Genomic DNA, 18,935 nt, shown 5'->3' with positions numbered 1-18,935 from the left:
GGGGAACTGTGGGGTGAGGGGAGCAAGGTCGGGAATGGAAAAATATTTCTGGCACCCCTGGGTTAGGTGAAAGGAGAGCTGTAATTTTGTATAAAGTCGAGTGGCCAGCGCTGACTATTCAGACGCCCTTTGGATGGCCACCGGACGGAACTTTTGCACAGGATGAATTAACCTGCCTTAGACAACAGCTGGAGGACAAGGATCCAGCTGAAATGGATTATTGGTATGTATGGGATAATTGGGCATACGCCCGAGATAAGGGGCGCCCCTCAACTTTGGGCTCTGGTACCAGATCTAAAGTTTGCATGCCGCTTGCAGGTTCCGCTCCGCCCTATGCTGCTTTCCCTCCTCCGTCTCTTCCCGCTACTCCTCCTCCTGTTGCCCCTCTATAGCCGCCTGTAACCCTACCCCCTGTAGTGCTTCAAGCGCCCGATACAACAACCCGTTGCGACGAGCAATGACCGTGTCACTATGGTCACGGTCCACCGCCCTTTTGGGCCTGGGGACCTGGTCACCTGGCAGTCACAGATGCCGAGGTTGCGCGACGATCCGGAAAGAGTCCTACAGACTATCCGTTCAGTCCTTAATGGCATTTAACCCTAACTGGGCAGACGTCCAGGCTATTTTGCAAACCCTATTTACCCCTGACGAGAAGTATTCTATTCTAGACGCCAATCGGCGTTGGGCGGGGGACGCTGAGAATCGCACCCCTTGGCCCGAAGCCAATCCAGGTTGGGATCCTAACGACCACAATGGCCGGGCCAGCCTCTCAGCTGCCCGGGAAGGGCTCCTGGAGAGCATCCGTAGGGCGGGTAGTAAGATGGCAAATTGGTCAAAAATTAGAGAGTGCCAGCAAGACCTAAACGAGCATCCGTCTGCATGTTTGGCCCGCTTGTTTAAGCAGGTTAGAATGTATGGGGGAGGGGTGGAGCCAGAAGCCGAGGTTAGCCGCATGATGATGGTCTCTTACTTTGTCGATCAAGCGGCGCCGGACATAAAGAAGTATTTAACTAAACATGTTCCCGATTGGCCAGGGAAAGCCCTAAGCGAAGTAGTTCGCCTGGCCACTTTTGTGTTTCATGGTAGGGACGAGGAGAAAGCTAAGGAAAAACGTAAGCAAAAGAAGGAGGAAGTAAGTATGTTGGCAGCCGCATGGCAGGTTCCCTTGGGGAATCAGCACTGGCAGGGACACGGGAATACAAGGGGGAGGGGACGCGGACGTGGGACAGGATGTGGAGGAGGCTGTGGTGGGACAAGGAATGGGAACTGTAATTATTGTAAGCAACCGGGGTACTGGAAGAGGGAATACCCCCTGCTTCCACGAGGGGCTCCTTGGGAGGATCAGCCGGCGATCGGTTCCTCCTTTCCCCCTAACGCTCCCCAGGACTTCGCTAATCCCCAGTGACTAGAGGCAGATATTTTGGGAGCCATGGGAGAGTTGGAATGGAATCTTCAATTGCAGTCGCATATTTACTTGTAAATTGGGGAACGGTTTGTACTCTTTTTGGTGGATACCAGAGCCACCCTTTCCACTTTAACTTTTGTTCCGGGCTCTCTTTCTAATACCAAGGTCTGGGTGCAGGATACTGAGGGCGACAAGTGCCCGGCTCCCCTATCCTGCCCCGTCCCTGTGGAGCTGGGTTCTTTAAAGTTGTCACACAGATTTGTTGTTATGCCAGAAGGCCCCGCTAACCTTGGGTGGGACATGCTTAGCAAGCTGGGAGCCCACAAATTTTGTGCCCCCGAGGGGCTTCACATCTCCATCCCGGACTCGGTGGTTGCTTCTCTTATGGCCTCGGTTACCCCGATTCCCGATCTCCCCACAGAATTGTCCAGCGTCCCACCCAATTTGTGGAGCGTGAGTTCCAGCGACGTGGGCCTCCTTAAATCAGCCACTCCAGTCAGTCTGCAGGTAAGGGATGGGCTGCCTCCCTCCGTAAAACAATATCCCTTGCTGAAGGAGGCGGAGGAAGGTATTTCCCTTCTTATCTCTAGATACTTAAGCCAGGAGGTCTTGGTTCCATGCAGTTCTCCTTTCCCTGGGCAACACAGCATGGGGAGGAGATGACCAGCCCTCAGTGGAGAAAGAAGTGGTTAGGGACTATTTAGAAAAGCTGGACGTGCACAAGTCCATGGGGCCGGATGTGTTGCATCCGAGAGTGCTAAAGGAGTTCGCGGCTGTGATTGCAGAACCATTGGCCATTATCTTTGAAAACTCGTGGCAAACGGGGGAAGTCCCGGACGACTGGAAAAAGGCTAATGTAGTGCCAATCTTTAAAAAAGGGAAGAAGGAGGATCCTGGGAACTACAGGAAGTCAGACTCACCTCAGTCCCCAGAAAAATCATGGAGCAGGTCCTCAAGGAATCAATCCTGAAGCACTTACACGAGAGGAAAGTGATCAGGAAAAGTCAGCATGGATTCACCAACGGAAGGTCATGCCCGATTAATCTAATCGCCTTCTATGATGAGATTACTGGTTCTGTGGATGAAGGGAAAGCAGTGGATGTATTGTTTCTTGACTTTAGCAAAGCTTTTGACTCGGTCTCCCACAGTATTCTTGTCAGCAAGTTAAAGAAGTATGGGCTGGATGAATGCACTATAAGGTGCGTAGAAAGTTGGCTAGACTGTCGGGCTCAACGGGTAGTGATCAATGGCTCCATGTCTAGTTGGCAGCCGGTATCAAGTGGAGTTCCCCAAGGGTTTGTCCTGGGGCCGGTTTTGTTCAATATCTTCATAAATGATCTGGAGGATGGTGTGGATTGCACTCTTAGCAAATTTGCAGATGATACTAAAATAGGAGGAGTGGTAGATATGGTGGCAGGTAGGGATAGGATACAGAGGGACCTAGACAAATTGGAGGATTGGGCCAAAAGAAATCTGATGAGCTTCAACAAGGATAAGTGCAGGGTTCTGCACTTAGGATGGAAGAATCCAATGCATCGCTACAGACTAGGGACCGAATGGCTAGGCAGCAGTTCTGCGGAAAAGGACCTAGGGGTGACAGTGGATGAGAAGCTGGATATGAGTCAGCAGTGTGCCCTTGTTGACAAGAAGGCCAATGGCATTTTGGGATGTATAAGTAGGGGCATAGCCAGCAGATCGAGGGACATGATCGTTCCCCTCTATTCGACATTGGTGAGACCTCATCTGGAGTACTGTGTCCAGTTTTGGGCCCCACACTACAAGAAGGAGAGGCTGAGGGAGAGGCTGAGGGAACTGGGATTTAGTCTGCAGAGGAGAAGAATGAGGGGAGATTTGATAGCTGCTTTCAACTACCTGAAAGGTGGTTCCAAAGAGGATTGTTCTAGACTATTCTCAGTGGTAGAAGATGACAGGACAAGGAGTAATGGTCTCAAGTTGCAGTGGGGGAGGTTTAGGTTGGATATTAGGAAAAACTTTTTCATTAGGAGGGTGGTGAAACACTGGAATGCGTTGCCTAGGGAGGTGGTAGAATCTCGTTCCTCAGAAGTTTTTAAGGTAAGGCTTGACAAAACCCTGGCTGGAATGCTTTAATTGGGGATCGGTCCTGCTTTGAGCAGGGGGTTGGACTAGATGACCTCCTGAGGTCCCTTCCAACCCTGATATTCTATGATTCTATGATTCTAATACTCCTATCCTTCCTGTGAAAAAGCCAAAACCGGGCCGAGATGGGAGCCCAGTTTATCGGTTCGTTCAAGATCTGTGTGCAATAAATAGTTAAGTTATAACCCCCCACCAAGTGGTCCCTGATCCGAGTACTGTCCTGACACTGGTTCCCCAGTCGGCCAGTGGTGTCCTATTGTAGTACCTAGGGGATCGCCCACGCCCCATAGCTTACTATTCCGTACAATGAGACCCGATCATTCGGGGGTTGGTCTCCTGTGTGTGGTCCATTGCCGCTGCAGCCCTGATGGTGGAACGGTCATGCCCTATTGTTCTGGGGCACCCTTTAACTGTCTGGGTCCCCCACGAAGTTGAGGTTCTCTTAAAACAGCATACAACGCAAGCGCTCTCTCCGCAGTGGGCCCACAAATACGAGCGGATTCTGCTCGATTCAACTATTGGGATCTCGAGACTCCATCAGGACTTCTTGTTTTCTTGTTACTTGGACTTATATTTGTTGTCCTGTTTTGTGCGTGGTACACGGGAGGATGCAAATACTGATATGGGTGGCCTGTGGAATCCCCTCTCTATTCTCAAGTTCGGTACACAGATGGGAAGGCAACAGCTTCGTGGATTTAACCCATGCTATAGCACAGGGGGTTAACCGAACGCGGTGTTGGGTCTGTATTCATACCCCCACGTACATAGGTCAGGGAATCCCGTTGGTAAGGGAGCCTATCCCTCTCAACCGAACCCTCCTGGCCGGATTATGGACAGACACTCCATTTAACTGGAATGTTACAATCCAAACTTGGTCTATTGATATGGTGGCCCAGGGTAGTTATGCTTTATGTGTGTCATGACGTAAGAATTTCGAAAATACAGTTTTTGTGGGTAACTTTGTAGGGTCCAATGATACCACCCGCATTAGCTCTGGTGCGGCAAGTCCTCCCAAGTATTCCAGGGCGCCGTGGCCGGTCCCTGAGGGATCAGGCTGGTTCTGGTTGTGCAACCACACGGCTTATAAGGTCCTCCCGGCAGGTTGGTGTGGTACATGCACCTTAGTACCCGCTGTTACAGTACACCAGGCCCTAGCCCAGGGGGAAATTGGGAACCTGGTATGGAGGAACCGAGGAAATGTCCCATCAAATCCTCTCTCTGAACGGCCTACAGGCTTTCACTCCTTTGTTCGTTGGTTTTTGCCCTGGGTGGGGGTGAGTGAATTGGAAAAGCCTACAGTTAATATTTCTGCAGCCTTTGAATTAATGGCAAATGCCACTGCAGACGCCTTGTCTCCCCTTCAAATGGAGGTGACTCAGTTATCTCAGCCCACATTGCAGAACCCCTTAGCCTTAGACTATCTCCTTGCAAACCGGGGGGGGGGGGGGGGTTGTGTCTTGTTAACTCAAGCTGTTGTGTCTTTGTGAATCAACACATCAGGGTGAAAGTCGATATCCACACCCTTATGCAGCAGGCCACCTCACTTCACCGTGTCACCCTTGACGACACCAGTACCGGATTCCATGAGGCCTGGAGCTGGCTCACCTCCTGGCTGCCAGACTTGGGGGCTTGGGGAAGGCGTATTTTGTACCTCCTTATTATGCCTGTTTCTCTTTTTGTATTACTTTTTGTATGCCTAGAATGCTGTAGTATGAGCTGCCGGCAAATTTTAATCTTGCATCGAGGTTATTCTGTCCCGATATAGTTTACTGACGTACATAAGAAAAGGAAGGACTGTCAGGGGCAATCAACCTAGTTAGCATATGTGACTCCATTTTGGGTTTCCTCTCGGCCATTAACTAGAAGCGAGCACAAGGAGGAGGACCCTTCAGGGTGGACAGCTGGACAGTTTCAAGAGAAGGGAAACAAAGGAGACAGGAACCAGCCGACATGCCTGAAATAGCTGCTAATTCAGCCTGTTTGCAGCGGGAAGGTGGCTGCAGGGGATTGGTGATAGATAAGGAGAAGGCCTGTTTATTGGGTTAGGCCTCCCCCCCACCCCCCCGCCCCAGCCCCGAGGCTCACAGGCAGGATGTTTTGCCAACAGTATATAATCTTTGTGTAACCTGTAATCGGGGACCCGCTCTGCTTAAGAGAACGGTACCACCCTTGAGCGTAATAAACCTACAAACGCTGAGACACTCTGCAGTCTGTCTTTATTTGGTTGCCTCAGCCTAGAAACGAGCTGTACGTGTCCTAACTGGAATAATTCGTAACAGTTGCTGTGAAATATGAAGGGAAGCTGTCAGGATTCCTGTCCCCATCCCCGGCTCAGAGCTCTGCTTCCCGTCTCAGCCTGTGGCTGGCAGGCGTGTGGGAAATCAGAAGACCCTCCCATTCTTCGAGTGCTGGGGGGACAAGGAGCTCTCACCGTCTCCCAGCCCCTGGAGCCTCCTGGCCGCTCTGAGCAGGTGCCTGTGGGATTCTGCTACTCTGGCCTTCACTCTTTTCTTTCTTTGCCATGATTAGTGGGACTGTGGCAGGGGCAGCAGGTGCTGAGTGGGGGACTCTTGTTTCAGATGCCGGTGACCTTGGAGGAGGTGGCTGTGTGTTTCACCCAGGGGCAGGGGGCTCTGCTGGACCCCGCTCAGCATCTGATGCGTTCTGAACAGTGTTCCCTCAGTTTTTACGTCCAAGTGCGGAATGAATTTGGTTCTACGCACCAGTATGTGACACATCATCTCCATATTGGTGCACAGAACAAAATTAATGGGGTGGGGGTGGGGCCGAGGGATTTGGAGTGTGGGAACTGGCTCAGGACTGGGACAGGGATGAGGTGCAGGGGGTGAGGGCTCTGGATTCAGGTGCGGGCTCTGGGGTGGGGCTGGGGATGTGGAGGTTGACGTGTGAGAGGGGGTTCAGGGCTGGGACAGAGGGATAGGGTGCGGAGGGGTGAGTGCTCTGGCTAGACATGTGGGGGTTGGGACTGGGGATGAGGGGTTTGGGGTTCAGACTGCAGTGGAGAGAGGACTCCCCCAGCCCTCTCTCACCACAGGAGTTTGGGGCCAGGTCAGAGGCAGCTCTCCCCAGCCAGGGCGGCTCCTGTGGTCCTGGGCCGGGCTGAGGGAGGGGTTCCACTCCCCAGCAGCTCCAGTGGACCTGGGCCAAACCTGGGGAGGGGCTCCTCTCCCTGCCTGCCTCCACTGCCCTCCATAGGCTGCAGTTCAGCTGCGTAGCCTGCCAGGAACACAGTTTCTGACCCCCGACCTCCTGTTAGCAGAGTGATTGCTAGTCCCTGAGTTCCCCCTTCGGGGCCAGGTTGTCTCATTCCCAAATAGTCTCGCATTGCTCCAGGCCGTGCTGAAAAGCATTTAGTGTTTGTACATTTTATCCCTTATGGGCCAGAATTAACTAGATGCTAAAAAGGTGGGAGAAGGGACAGTAAAATGTGGTGTTTTCTCTTTTGTGCTATTTCAGGGCAATGGGGCAAGTACAAGAGATTCCCTCCTTCCCCTCTCACTGTCCCTCCTTCCCCTCTCACTGTCACGCTCCTCTCTCCACACAGCAGCCTCTGTCCCAGCCATGGAAAGTTTAACCTGCCTCCGTTCTATCCCTCCATCTCCCACGGTGTCACGTACCACCCTGTCCCTGGCTCTCCATGCTTAGGAGTCACAGCTTTGATGTCTATGATCTTAGTCAGACTTCGGAGGGCTGGAGAAGGAAGTGTCACAGACCTGGAATTGGCAGGGAAATCTCAATGAACTTCAAAGCACAGTTGGACCTTCAGATCTTAGAGCCCCGTTTCCATCTATTGGTAAAATTGCTTCCCGGCTTTTTCTAGGTTTGGTCCAGATCATTTGTAGATGGGAAGGTTGTTTTCTCTTTCGTTCTCTTTCTTTTATGATGATGCTAAAACTTTTGTTACTAATACAGCCGAATAATGAGGCGAGAAGTGAAGGCAGTTTTGCCACTGGAGAAGAAAATGGGTAAATTTCTTCCCCGGATTTTGAGTCTTAAAGGATTCTCTGAGATTTCCACCAACAGGAGGAAAGGGGTAAACAAAGATACTTACAATTCATCTGTAGCTCAGTGTGTAGCTCACTTATGCCACGGAGTGCCCTGACCCCATGACCCAGCAAAGACTTTTCAAGTATATAGGATCCGAGTACAAGAAGTGGGGAAAGGGGTTCTGGCCCCATCTCTACTCAGGGCAGCAGGATCTCTTGAAAGACAACAGGAGCATCATTGAGCTGGGGGAGTGGTCCGAGCTGGAAGGCTTTCCAAAGAGCATGGACTGCTGAAAGCTTTTGGGTTAGAGAAATCCTTTTGTTTGTAAGGGTACGTCAACACTGCAAACTTAAGTTGACCTGTATTAGATTGACTTATAACCACTCCAGTAATGATTGCGGTAGATGATGTCCCCACTATCCTCCTTGGGTCGGTGGGGTGTGTCCTCACCAGGAGCACTTCCACCGACCTAGGAGGGGCAATGTGGGGAACTGAGAGCCCGCTCTGCCAACTCCAGCAGCATCTCTCTCCCAGGAACGTGGCTGCCGTACAAGCTCTGTGTGAATTGCTCCCCATCTAGGTCCCGTTCCCTGCTGGGCTACCCCCCCCCCACTCCCTCTTCCCCATAAAGAGCGAGGGAGGCCAGCTGGAGCTTCTCCCTCCTCCGCCCCCCCGGCACCATTCCCCTCCCAGTTTGGGACCAGACCATAAATAACTACTCTGAGTGCAGTTCTGCACCCACTTTACAGTAATTTCATCTCGACCAATGAATTCTTCCCTGCTGGTCAGAACTGAGTCTAACCCACCTGCCCTCTGGTTCCTTCCTCCTCCATCGGAAAGCAGAACTTGTCCCTGACGCGTTCCCAGCACTTCTGGCACAGTGGGTGCTGTTAGGGTGGCCACGTGCCCGGTTTTCAACCATTAAGTCCGGTGGAAAAGGGGACCTGACAGTGTCCGATCACATCTACTGACCGGACAGCCAAAGTCGAGTTACTGTGGGTGGGGAGGCACTGGGTCATCACTCCCATCAGAGCCGACTCAGCCGGGGCTGCCTCCTACCTGCACTGGGCAGCTGCAGCTCCCACCCCCAGCTCCACAGACAAGCCCTTCCTGACCTAGGCAGGGAAGGGGGAAAGAGAAGTGTAGGGCGGGTAGACCCTTGGAGGAAGAGATGGAGTCAGAGCAGGGCCTTGGAGGGAAGAGGTGGGGCAGAGATGGGACCTTGGGGGGAAGAGGCAGGGCAGGGGAGGTTGCAGCACTCCGACTTGAGTGTCCATTTTTAAAATATTCCCAAATTGGCAACCCGAGTCGCTAGCTGAGAGGTTGTGAAAATTTTTAGCAAACATAGAAATAGCTTGGCACCGCTGGAATCGAGAGATGCGAGGAGGGTAAGAAGCACCCACATTTTTTAAGCACATGATTAGAATCTAGTTTAATAAATGTTGGTAACCATTTGTGCATAAGCCTGACTTGTTTCTCTGGTTTACTGTAAAGCAGCCAACACAATTAAAGAACCTCAGCCGTTTTGGCTATAAAGCCTGGCCATTAGGTAAGAGTACTAAGAGCCTAGTGTTGAGTTGTGCCGCCTCCACGGGGCAAACTCTTGGGGCGCCTGTCAGTCAATCCTGACTGCCCACTGCGAGCTCTGAGCTCTAGCAGTTAAAGTCACGGGTGTTTAGGTCCTTGGGGCATCCGTCAGCCTAGTCCGGGCTGCCCGCCGCGAAGGGACAGTGCGTACTAGCAGTTAAAGTCATGGATGGTATAAAACGGGCATAGCTGGCACCTCACCAAACATCCTTGGCCATCGGCTAACAAAGGGCCAATGAGAAATGAAGATCCTAAGACTGACAAGGGGTGTGGGGGGCAATGCTGTGGGTCTGCCTGATTGACAGGGCAGGCAGGCCAATGAGGGAGTCAGCAGCCGGGGTCCTCTCCTTTGCGTCAGCTGGAGCTGGCTGGGCCAGAGCAGAGCAGGGGGGGCTAAGGAGAGAGGAGGGCTGGGCTGTGCTTGAGGCAGAGGGAAACTGGAGCAGCAGGGAGCAGTGAGCGAAGGGGACCCTGGGCAAAGGGCCCAGGGCAAGGAGAGGCCCTCAGCCAAGAGGCCTTGCAGGCCAGACTGGGTGGGGGATCATAACCCTGACAGGAAGCAGCTGACGCTAGGAAGAAGGGTCCTACTACCTGGAGGCCAACACCAGAGTTAGTGTCCAACCCTGGGCATACCTGCAGCACAGTCAGGGTCTGGGCAGGAGGCCTGGGATGTGGGAGGGACAGACTGTGAAGGGCCCTGGCATTCCAGAGAGGGTTGTTTGGGGTTCCCCCCCACAGAGCGGGGTGACATGTTTTCCTTTCATCTTTCCCACTTTTCTCCTTATTTTTGTATTACTTGCTGTTTAATAAATTGTATTTGTTCTTAACTCTGTGCAATGATGAAGGAAGCATCCAGAGAGGACAGAACACCCCACAGTGGGGACAGCTGTCCTGAGTGATCACAAGATTTGGGGTCGAGCACCTCAGGAGCCCTGGGCCCAGCCTTGGGGTTAGGGGGGTCCGAGTGGAAGCGGGCAGGGAGGGGTCCTCGATGTCATGCAGGCCTCTAGGTAAAGGACTCAGATCCTTTTGCTTGCCAGTTCCTCTGGGGCTTGGTAGAAGCCAGAAAAGTTCCCCACACTAGGAGGAGTGTTCCCTCCTTTTACCTCTCTGCATATTGATTGGTTTCTAGTAAAGTTAATTGGGATTATAGGGGCAAGTGTGAGAGCGGGCACCAGCGAGAGTTGCTGGCCACCCTCTGAGGCCACCAAATTTGGTGGTGAGAACCCCTGGGCAAGATGCTCATGATGGTCCCTTGTGACCTTGGAGCCTGTGAGTGTAACAGGAGCCGGGCACAGGGATGCTGCAGTGTCGTGGGTTGATCGCTAGGACCCAGGAGCGGCTGGGGGGCGGCTCTGGGGGGAGCGATCGCGGGGCTCAGGCCCGGCCCAGGAAGTGACTCGCAGCCGCTGCGGGGACTCTGGCTCCCGGCGAGATCCCCGAGCCCCGGCGGCTGGTGCTGGGAGCCCGGAGCCCGGGCTGCAGCCGGGAGAGGGGAACCTCCAGCCGGGCCCTGCCCGCTGCTCCCCGGGAGCCTCTCCCAGGGCAGAGCCCCCAGCCCGGCCAGGGCCCCTTCCCGGCCCGGCCCCTGCCCCGGGGGGCCCCGCTCGCGGAGAAGGTAAGAGAGACCCTCCCATCCCCCCCTTGCAGCGGCCCCGCCCCGTCACATCTGGGCTGCAGGGGGAGGAGGATAAAGAGGGGCCGGAGGCGGGTGCAGGGGATGCCGGGGGCAGGCTGGGATGGGGGCAGGGTTGCACGGAAGGGAAGATGGGGCAATGGAGGAGGATCGGGGACTGTGGGGCTGAGGGGAGCGAGGTCGGGAATGGGGGAGGATGTGAGTGGGGGGCACAGCGAGGGAAAGGGGGGATGTGGGCAGGCGGGCGGAGAGAAGCTCTTCTCAGCTTTGGGAGCGATCAGGGGACTAACCCCTCAGGGTGCAGAAGCTACACGGAAAAAAACCCAGCCCCCCCCCCCACACGGCTCTGAGTGTGTTATTGTCAGACACCCCTGTGGTGGTGGGGTCTGTGTGCCCTTGAGTGTTGGGGGCTGCCCAGGGCCCTGGTCTGATTTCCCTGTAGGGTTCAGATCTCAGCTACACCAGAGTCAGACCGGAGTCACTGCTGGCTCAGGCAGGGGGGTGCACGGATGGATCAATGGGATCAACCTCTTCCTGCCTGTCCCTGGGGGCTGCCGGGGGAATCAGAGTGTGACAGGATAGAAGCCCCTTCTGTAACCTCCCTCTCGCCCTGACAGGCTGAGGAATCAGGTCCACGTTTCACTAAAGATCGGCCAGTCTTCCAGGGGACAGAGAAGGGAAATGGCTGTGATGGAGCCAGCTCAGGTAGGGGATTTTCAGGGAGCTGCTGGGTGTGGGAGGGAGGAGTCAGGGTTTGATAAACCTACTGATTTACTAAGTAGGCCCGTTGTAGCAGGGAAAGGGGAAGGGGACATTCCCCCATTTCTCAGGCAGGATATAACCACCTCGGCAGGGCTGGGAACATTTTTCAGGCTCCCAGTGCTGGAGCCTGACCCCATTTGCCCGGGGCTGCTGTGAAATACGAAGGGAACCTGTGGGGATTCCTGTTCCTGTCCCCGGCTCAGAGCTCTGCTTCCTGTCCCAGTCTGTGGCTGGCAGGCGTGTGGGAAATGAGAAGATCCTGCCGTGCTCCGTGTGATGGGGTAGACAGGGAGCTCTCACCTTCTCCGCCCCCTGAAGCCTCCTGGCTGCTCTGAGCAGGGTAGGGGTGGGATTTTGCTACTCTGGCCCTCCCAGAGCTTCACATTTTTTTTTCCTTTCCCATGAGTAGTGGGATTGTGTCTGGGGCAGCAGGTGCTGAGTGGGGGACTCTTGGTGTTTCAGATGCCGGTGACCTTCGAGGAGGTGGCTATTTATTTCACCCAGGGGCAGGGGGCTCTGCTGGACCCCGCTCAGAGAGCACTCTACAGGGACGTCATGCAGGAGAACTACGAGACCGTGACCTCACTGGGTAAGGGATTCCCGTCCTCTCAGTTATTAGAAGCTGTGGGATCTGCATGTCTTAATGTGGTCAGGTTCTTCCCTGGTCAGTTCGAGCAGAGGCGAATGGGTTCCATAATGCACAGCTGCCATATGAGAAATACATGCATTTCGATGCCCTCTCCACTGGGACACGGGAGTCAAAACCCAATGGACAAGCTAAACCATCCCCACCTCTCCATCTTTCAAAGGGACATAAATCCGCATTGTCTTGTCTGTATTGTTTCTTGACTGCCCATACAATCCCTGTTCATCTCCCTCCTTGGGAATAGCTCCAGGCATGAGGAGGGCTCTGGGCTCTGCAGGTTTAGAAAGAGGCAGGGGCTTAAGTGCAGACCTGTGTGTGAGTCAGCAAGGCCCCCAGAGCGCACATATCCTGGCAACGCCTAGTGAGGGTGTAGTAATAATTCAACTCACCTCCCCAGACAACGTCCTCTGCGCAAGGGGGCTCAGTGACCCTGTTCCCATCCTCTTGGATTCCACGTTCCTCCAGCAGAGCACAGGGACAGGTTCCACTCACGGAACGTCCTTTGTGACAGATCCTCCACCAATGCTCCATGCACCCTGATCTGGACTCATTTCACCTTCTGCACAGGATTTCCCATTCCCAAACCTGAGCTTATCGCCCAGCTGGAACGAGGGGAAGAGCTGTGGGTGTCCGATCTCCAGGATTTCAAGGACAGAAGGCTTCGGAGATACACCAGCACAGGTGAGGCCTGACAGAGAAATTCCATCTAGGGAATGAAGGAAAAAGTTGAGAATCCCAAAATATGATGTGAGTAACGCCCTCAGTTCTTCTTCATCTCACCGAGAGCAGGGCTCTGGTCAGCAGATATTGCTCACGCCATTCCACCCTTCCCCTCTCTCCTTCCTTGTAAATGTTAGGGTGGGATGTGGAGGCAGAATGCAATTGCTCAGTCTTTGTGTTGGCTTTTCGCCCAGTGCTATTCCTCTTTCTCCCCAGCACAATGACTCCTCTCTGGATTGTGTCTCTCCCAGCAGGTGCTGAGCGAGTGAGTGAGAAGAAGGAGGGGAATCATCATGAGGCAGTTCCTGGGGAAGTGGAACCACAGGGGACCTTTTTGGGAAGAGCTGAAGGGAATTTTTCCCATTGCTGGAATCAGGGAGAAGCCTGGGGAAATTGGCACAGGACAGAGAGACTTCTGATAAACCAACCCAGGAAGAAAGTGGATGAATCTGTGAATGGTGGGGGAGGAGATGAGAATCCCAGAGAGCAGCAGACAAATCCCAAGGAAGAGACACCCTGGCACTGCCTTGAGTGTGGGAAAGGATTCATTGTGAGATCACAACTTGTTACACATCAGACAGTCCATACGGGAGAGAAACCATTTCAATGCTTGGCCAGTGGGGAAAGCTTCAATAAGCGCACAGATCTTAATAACCATGGGAGAAGCCACACTGTAGACAAGACCATTCAATGCGTTGAATGCGGGAAATGTTTCAGTTCAAAGTCAGCACTAAATTCACATGAGAAAAGCCACACAGGAGAGAGACCCCATAAATGTTTGGACTGTGGGAAAAGTTTCACATGGAGGTCGGCACTTGTTAATCATCAGGCAATCCACACAGGAGAGAGAACCCATAAGTGCTTGGACTGTGGGAAAAGCTTCATACAGCGGTCAACCCTCGTTAAACATCAGGCAATCCACACAGGAGAGAGACCCCACAAGTGCTTGGACTGTGGGAAAAGTTTCACTTGGAGATCAGCCCTTGGTTATCATCTGAAAATCCATACAGGAGAGAGACCCCACAAGTGCTTGGACTGTGGGAAAAGTTTCATATGCAAGTCAGATCTTGCTGATCATCAGGCAATCCACACAGGAGAGAGACCCCACAAGTGCTTGGACTGTGGGAAAAGTTTCATACGAAGGTCACGCCTTATTCAACATCAGGCAATCCACACAGGAGAGAGACCCCACAAGTGCTTGGATTGTGGGAAAAGTTTCATACGAAGATCACGCCTTGTTCAGCATCAGGCAGTCCACACAGGAGAGAGACCCCACAAGTGCTTGGACTGTGGGGAAAGTTTCATTTGCAAGTCAGATCTTGCTGATCATCAAGCAATCCACACAGGAGAGAGACCCCACAAGTGCTTTGACTGTGGGAAAAGTTTCAAGCGGAAATCAGTCCTTATTCGTCATCAGGCAATCCACACAGGAGAGAGACCCCACAAGTGCTTTGACTGTGGGAAAAGTTTCAAGGAGAGGTCAGACCTTGTAAAACATTGGGCAGTCCACACAGAAGAGAGACCCCACAAGTGCTTGGACTGTGGGAAAAGTTTCATACGAAGGTCACGCCTTGTTCGTCATCAGGCAATCCACACAGGAGAGAGACCCCACAAGTGCTTGGATTGTGGGAAAAGTTTTATAAGAAAGTCACACCTTGCTCAACATCAGGCAGTCCACACAGAAGAGAGACCCTACAAGTGCTTGGACTGTGGGAAAAGTTTCAAGCAGAGGGCATACCTTGTAAAACATCGGGCAGTCCACACAGAAGAGAGACCCCACAAGTGCTTTGACTGTGGGAAAAGTTTCAAGCAGAGGTCATACCTTGTAAAACATCGGGCAGTCCACACAGAAGAGAGACCCCAGAAGTGCTTTGACTCTGGGAAAAGTTTCATGCAGAGGTCACACCTTGTTAAACATCAGGCAATCCACAAAGGAGAGAGACCCCACAAGTGCTTTGACTGTGGGAAAAGTTTCATGCAGAGGTCACACCTTGTTCAACATCAGGAATTCCACACAGGAGAGAGACCCCACAAATGCTTGGATTGTGGGAAAAGTTTCATCAGAAAGTCACACCTTGTTCAACATCAGGTAATCCACACAGGAGAGAGACCCCACAAGTGCTTGGACTGTGGGAAAAGTTTCATACGAAGGTCAGAGCTTGTTTATCATCAGGCAGTCCACACAGGAGAGAGACCCCACAAGTGCTTGGACTGTGGAAAAAGTTTCATACAGAGATCAGCGCTGGTTAAACATCAGAGAATCCACACAGGAGTGAGACCCTATAAGTGCTTGGACTGTGGGAAAAGTTTCACATGGAGACCGGCGCTGGTTAAACATCAGAGAATCCACACAGGAGAGTGACTCTATAAGTGCTTGGACTGTGGGAAAAGTTTCAGACAGAGATCATACCCCATTAAAAATGGGAGAATCCACACAGGATGAACGTGGTCCACTCCCAATGACTGATGAGGAGGGGTCAATACCAAGAGAGGGAAAATTGCTTTTGTAGTGAGCCCGCTTCAGGCCCAAATTGTTGGTTTTAAGTTTGAAATGAATTGTCGCTCTGGAGTTTCTCTCTGAAGTCTGTGTTTGAAGTGTTTTGGTTGAAGGATGGCTACTTTTAAATCTGTTATTGAATGTCCAGGGCGAGTGAAATGTTCTCCTACTGGCTTTTGTACGTTACCGTTCCTGATGTCGTATTTGTGTCCATTTATTCTTTTACATAGAGACTGTCCGGTTTGGCCAATGTACGTGGCAGAGGGGCATTGCTGGCCCATGATGGCATAGATCACATTGATCGATGTGCACGTGAATGTGCCCCTGATGACATGGCTGATATGGTTAGGTCCTATGATGGTGTCGCTAGAGTAGATATGGGGACAGATTTGGCAATGGGATTTATTGCAGGGATTGGTTCCTGGGTTAGTGTTTCTGTGGTGTGGTGCTGGTGAGTATTTGCTTCAGACTGGGAGCTGTCTGTGAGGAAGGACCTGCCTGCCTCCCATGGTCTGTGAGAATGAGGAATCCTTTTCCAGGATAGGTTGTAGATCGTTGATGATGTGCTGGAGAGGTTTTAGCTGGGGGCTGTACATGATGGCCAGTGGTGTTCTGTTATTTCCCTTGTTGGGCCTGTCCTGTAGAAGGTGACTTCTGGGTATCTATCTTGCTTTGTCAGTCTGTTTCCTCAGGAGCTGGAGGCATGTAGGTAAGTATAGAGGTCACTAGGTTTCCAGTATAGGGTGATATTTATGTGACCATCACTTATTTGCACTATAGTGTCCAGGATCTCTTGTGTGGACTGCTCCAGGCTGAGGTCGATGCTGGGGTGGAAATTGTTGAAATCCAGGTGGAATTCTTCAAGGGCCTCCTTCCCATGGGTCCATACGATGAAGATGTCATCAATGTAGTGCAAATAGAGGAGGGGGCGCTAGGGGACGAGAGCTGAGGAAGCGTTGTTCTAAGTCAGCCGTAAAGATGTTGGCATGCTGTGGGGCCATGCGGGTACCCCTAGCAGTCCCGCTGACTTGAAAGTATAAATTGTCCCCAGGTCTGAAATGGTTGTGGGTGAGGACAAAGTCAGAAAGCTCAGCCACCAGGTGTGCCGTGGCCTCATCAGGGATAATGTTCCTGACAACTTGTAGCCCATCCTCATGTGGAATATTGGTGTAAAGAGCTTCTACATCCATGGTGGCCAGGATGGTGTTTTCAGGAAGATCACCAATACGTTGTAGTTTCCTCAGGAAGTTGGTGGTGTCTCGAAGATAGCTGGGAGTGCTGGTAGCATAGGGTGTGAGGAGAGAGTCCACATCGCCAGATAATCCTGCTGTAAGAGTGCCAATACCTGAGATGATGGGGTGTCCAGGATTACCAGGTTTATGGATCTTGGGTAGCAGATAGAATACCCCTGGTCGGGGCTCTAGGGGAGGGTCTGTGTAGATTTGTTCCCGTACTGTAGCAGGGAGTTTCTTGAGCAGTTGGTGTAGTTTCTTTTGGTACTCCTCAGTGGGATCGGAGGACAGTGCCCTTTAGAATGTGGTAGAATCCTAGAATTCTAGAATATGAGGGTTGGAAGGGACCTCAGGAAGTCATCTAGTCCAACCCCCTGCTCAAAGCAGGACCGATCCCCAATTAAATCGTCCCATCCAGGGCTTTCTCAAGCCTGACATTAAAAACTTCTTAGGAAGGAGATTCCACCACCTCCCTAGGTAACGCATTCCAGTGTTTCACCACCCTTCTAGTGAAAAAGTTTTTCCTAATATCCAACCTAAACCTCCCCCACTGCAACTTGAGACCATTACTCCTTGTCCTGTCATCGCTACCACTGAGAATAGTCTAGATCCATCCTCTTTGGAACCACCTTTCAGGGAGTTGAAAACAGCTTTCAAAACTCCCCTCATTCTTCTCTTCTGTAGACTAAATAATCCCAGTTCCCTCAGCCTCTCCTCGTAAGTCATGTGTTCCAGTCCCCTAATCATTTCTCTTGCCCTCCGCTGGACACTCTCCAATATTTCCACATCCTTCTTGTAGTGTGGGGCCCAAAACTGGACACAGTACTCCAGATGAGGCCTCACCAACGTCGAATAGAGGGGAACGATCACGTCCCTCGATCTGCTGGCAGTGCCCCTACTTATTCATCCCAAAATGGCATTGGCCTTCTTGGCTACAAGGGCACACTGTTGACTCATATCCAGCTTCTCGTCCACTGTAACCCCTAGGTCCTTTTCTGCAGAACTGTTGCCTAGCCATTCGGTCCCTAGTCTGTAGCAGTGCATTGCATTGTTCCGTCCTAAGTGCAAGACTCTGCACTTGTCCTTGTTGAACCTCATCAGATTTCTTTTGGCCCAATCCTCCAATTTGTCTAGGTCCCTCTGTATCCTGTCCCTACCCTCCAGCATATCTACCTCTCCTCCCAGTTTAGTGTCGTCTGCAAACTTGCTGAGGGTGCAATCCACACCATCCTGCAGATCATTAATGAAGATATTAAAGAAAACCGGCCCCAGGACCGACCCTTGGGGCACTATGCTTGATACCGTCTGCCAACTAGACATGGAGCCATTGATCACTACCCGTTGAGCCCGACAATCTAGCCAATTTTCTACCCACCTTATCGTGCATTCGTCCAGCCCATACTTCTTTAACTTGCTGACAAGAATACTGTGGGAGACCGTGTCAAAAGCTTTAATACAGCCAAGGAACACCACGTCCACTGCTTTCCCTTCATCCACAGAATCAGTTATCTCGTCACAGGAAAGTTGTAGGAAAGGTGCCTGGCAACCTCCTGTTCATAATTGTTAGGGGAAATTAACCTAGTTAGCATATGTGACTCCATTTTGGGTTTCCTCTCGGCCATTAACTAGAAGCGAGCACACCACGTACCAAGGAAGGAAGGAAGGATCCTTCAGGGTGGACAGCTGGACAGTTTCAAGAGAAGGGAAACAAAGGAGACAGGAACCAGCCGACATGCCTGAAATAGCTGCTAATTCAGCGTTTTTGCAGGGGGAAGGTGGCTGCAGGGGATTGGTGATAGATAAGGAGAAGGCCTGTTTGTTGGGTTATGCGCCCCGAGGCACACAGGCAGGATGTTTTGCCAACAGTATAGAATCTTTGTGTAACCTGTAATCGGGGTCCCGTTCAGCTTAAGAGAATGGTACCACGCTCGAGCGTAATAAACCTACAAACTGTAAGACACTCTGCAGTCTGTCTTTATTTGGTTGCCTCAGCCTAGAAATGAACTGTACATGTCCTAACTGGAATAACTCGTAACAGTTTGGGACTCTAGGCTCGCCCTCATAAGCGAAGCCGCACTCCTTCCCTCGGATAACTCCAGCCGGCACTGGGTGAGTTCACCTTCGAGAACTCGGAGGAACGGGTGTGTGGGCTGTCGTTTAGGCGATAGGCTGGCACCTTCGGCGTTTTTTTGGTAGCCCTAGAATGGGCTCTGGGCAGAGTGTGAGCAGGGGAATCCCTTTGGCTGAGATTTTCGGGAATTGGAAAAATATTTCTGGCACCCATGGGTTAGGTGAAAGGAGAACTGTAATTTTGTATAAAGTCT

General features: G+C 52.1%; 1 protein-coding gene across 2 annotated transcripts; it reads left to right on the top strand.

The window, feature by feature from the left end:
* The first annotated feature begins 6,570 nt into the window (after positions 1-6,570).
* On the top strand, positions 6,571-18,571 carry LOC311530807 (uncharacterized protein). 2 transcript variants are annotated; one of them, XM_084647742.1, is made up of 4 exons: positions 6,571-10,736; positions 11,979-12,105; positions 12,730-12,843; positions 13,137-18,571. In XM_084647742.1, exons 2-4 carry the CDS (start codon positions 11,979-11,981, stop codon positions 15,242-15,244), a joined length of 2,349 nt encoding a protein of 782 aa, XP_084503868.1. In that variant the 5' UTR covers positions 6,571-10,736; the 3' UTR covers positions 15,245-18,571. The 2 variants fall into 2 exon arrangements, with proteins under 2 accessions (XP_084503868.1, XP_084503867.1); XM_084647741.1 differs by having other exon boundaries at positions 13,134-18,571.
* Positions 18,572-18,935: the final 364 nt, after the last annotated feature.

Source organism: Lepidochelys olivacea (assembly GCF_965140295.1).
Source record: "Lepidochelys olivacea isolate rLepOli2 genome assembly, chromosome: 14".
NCBI lineage: Eukaryota > Metazoa > Chordata > Testudines > Cheloniidae > Lepidochelys > Lepidochelys olivacea.
This window is presented reverse-complemented; position numbering and strand designations above follow the sequence as displayed.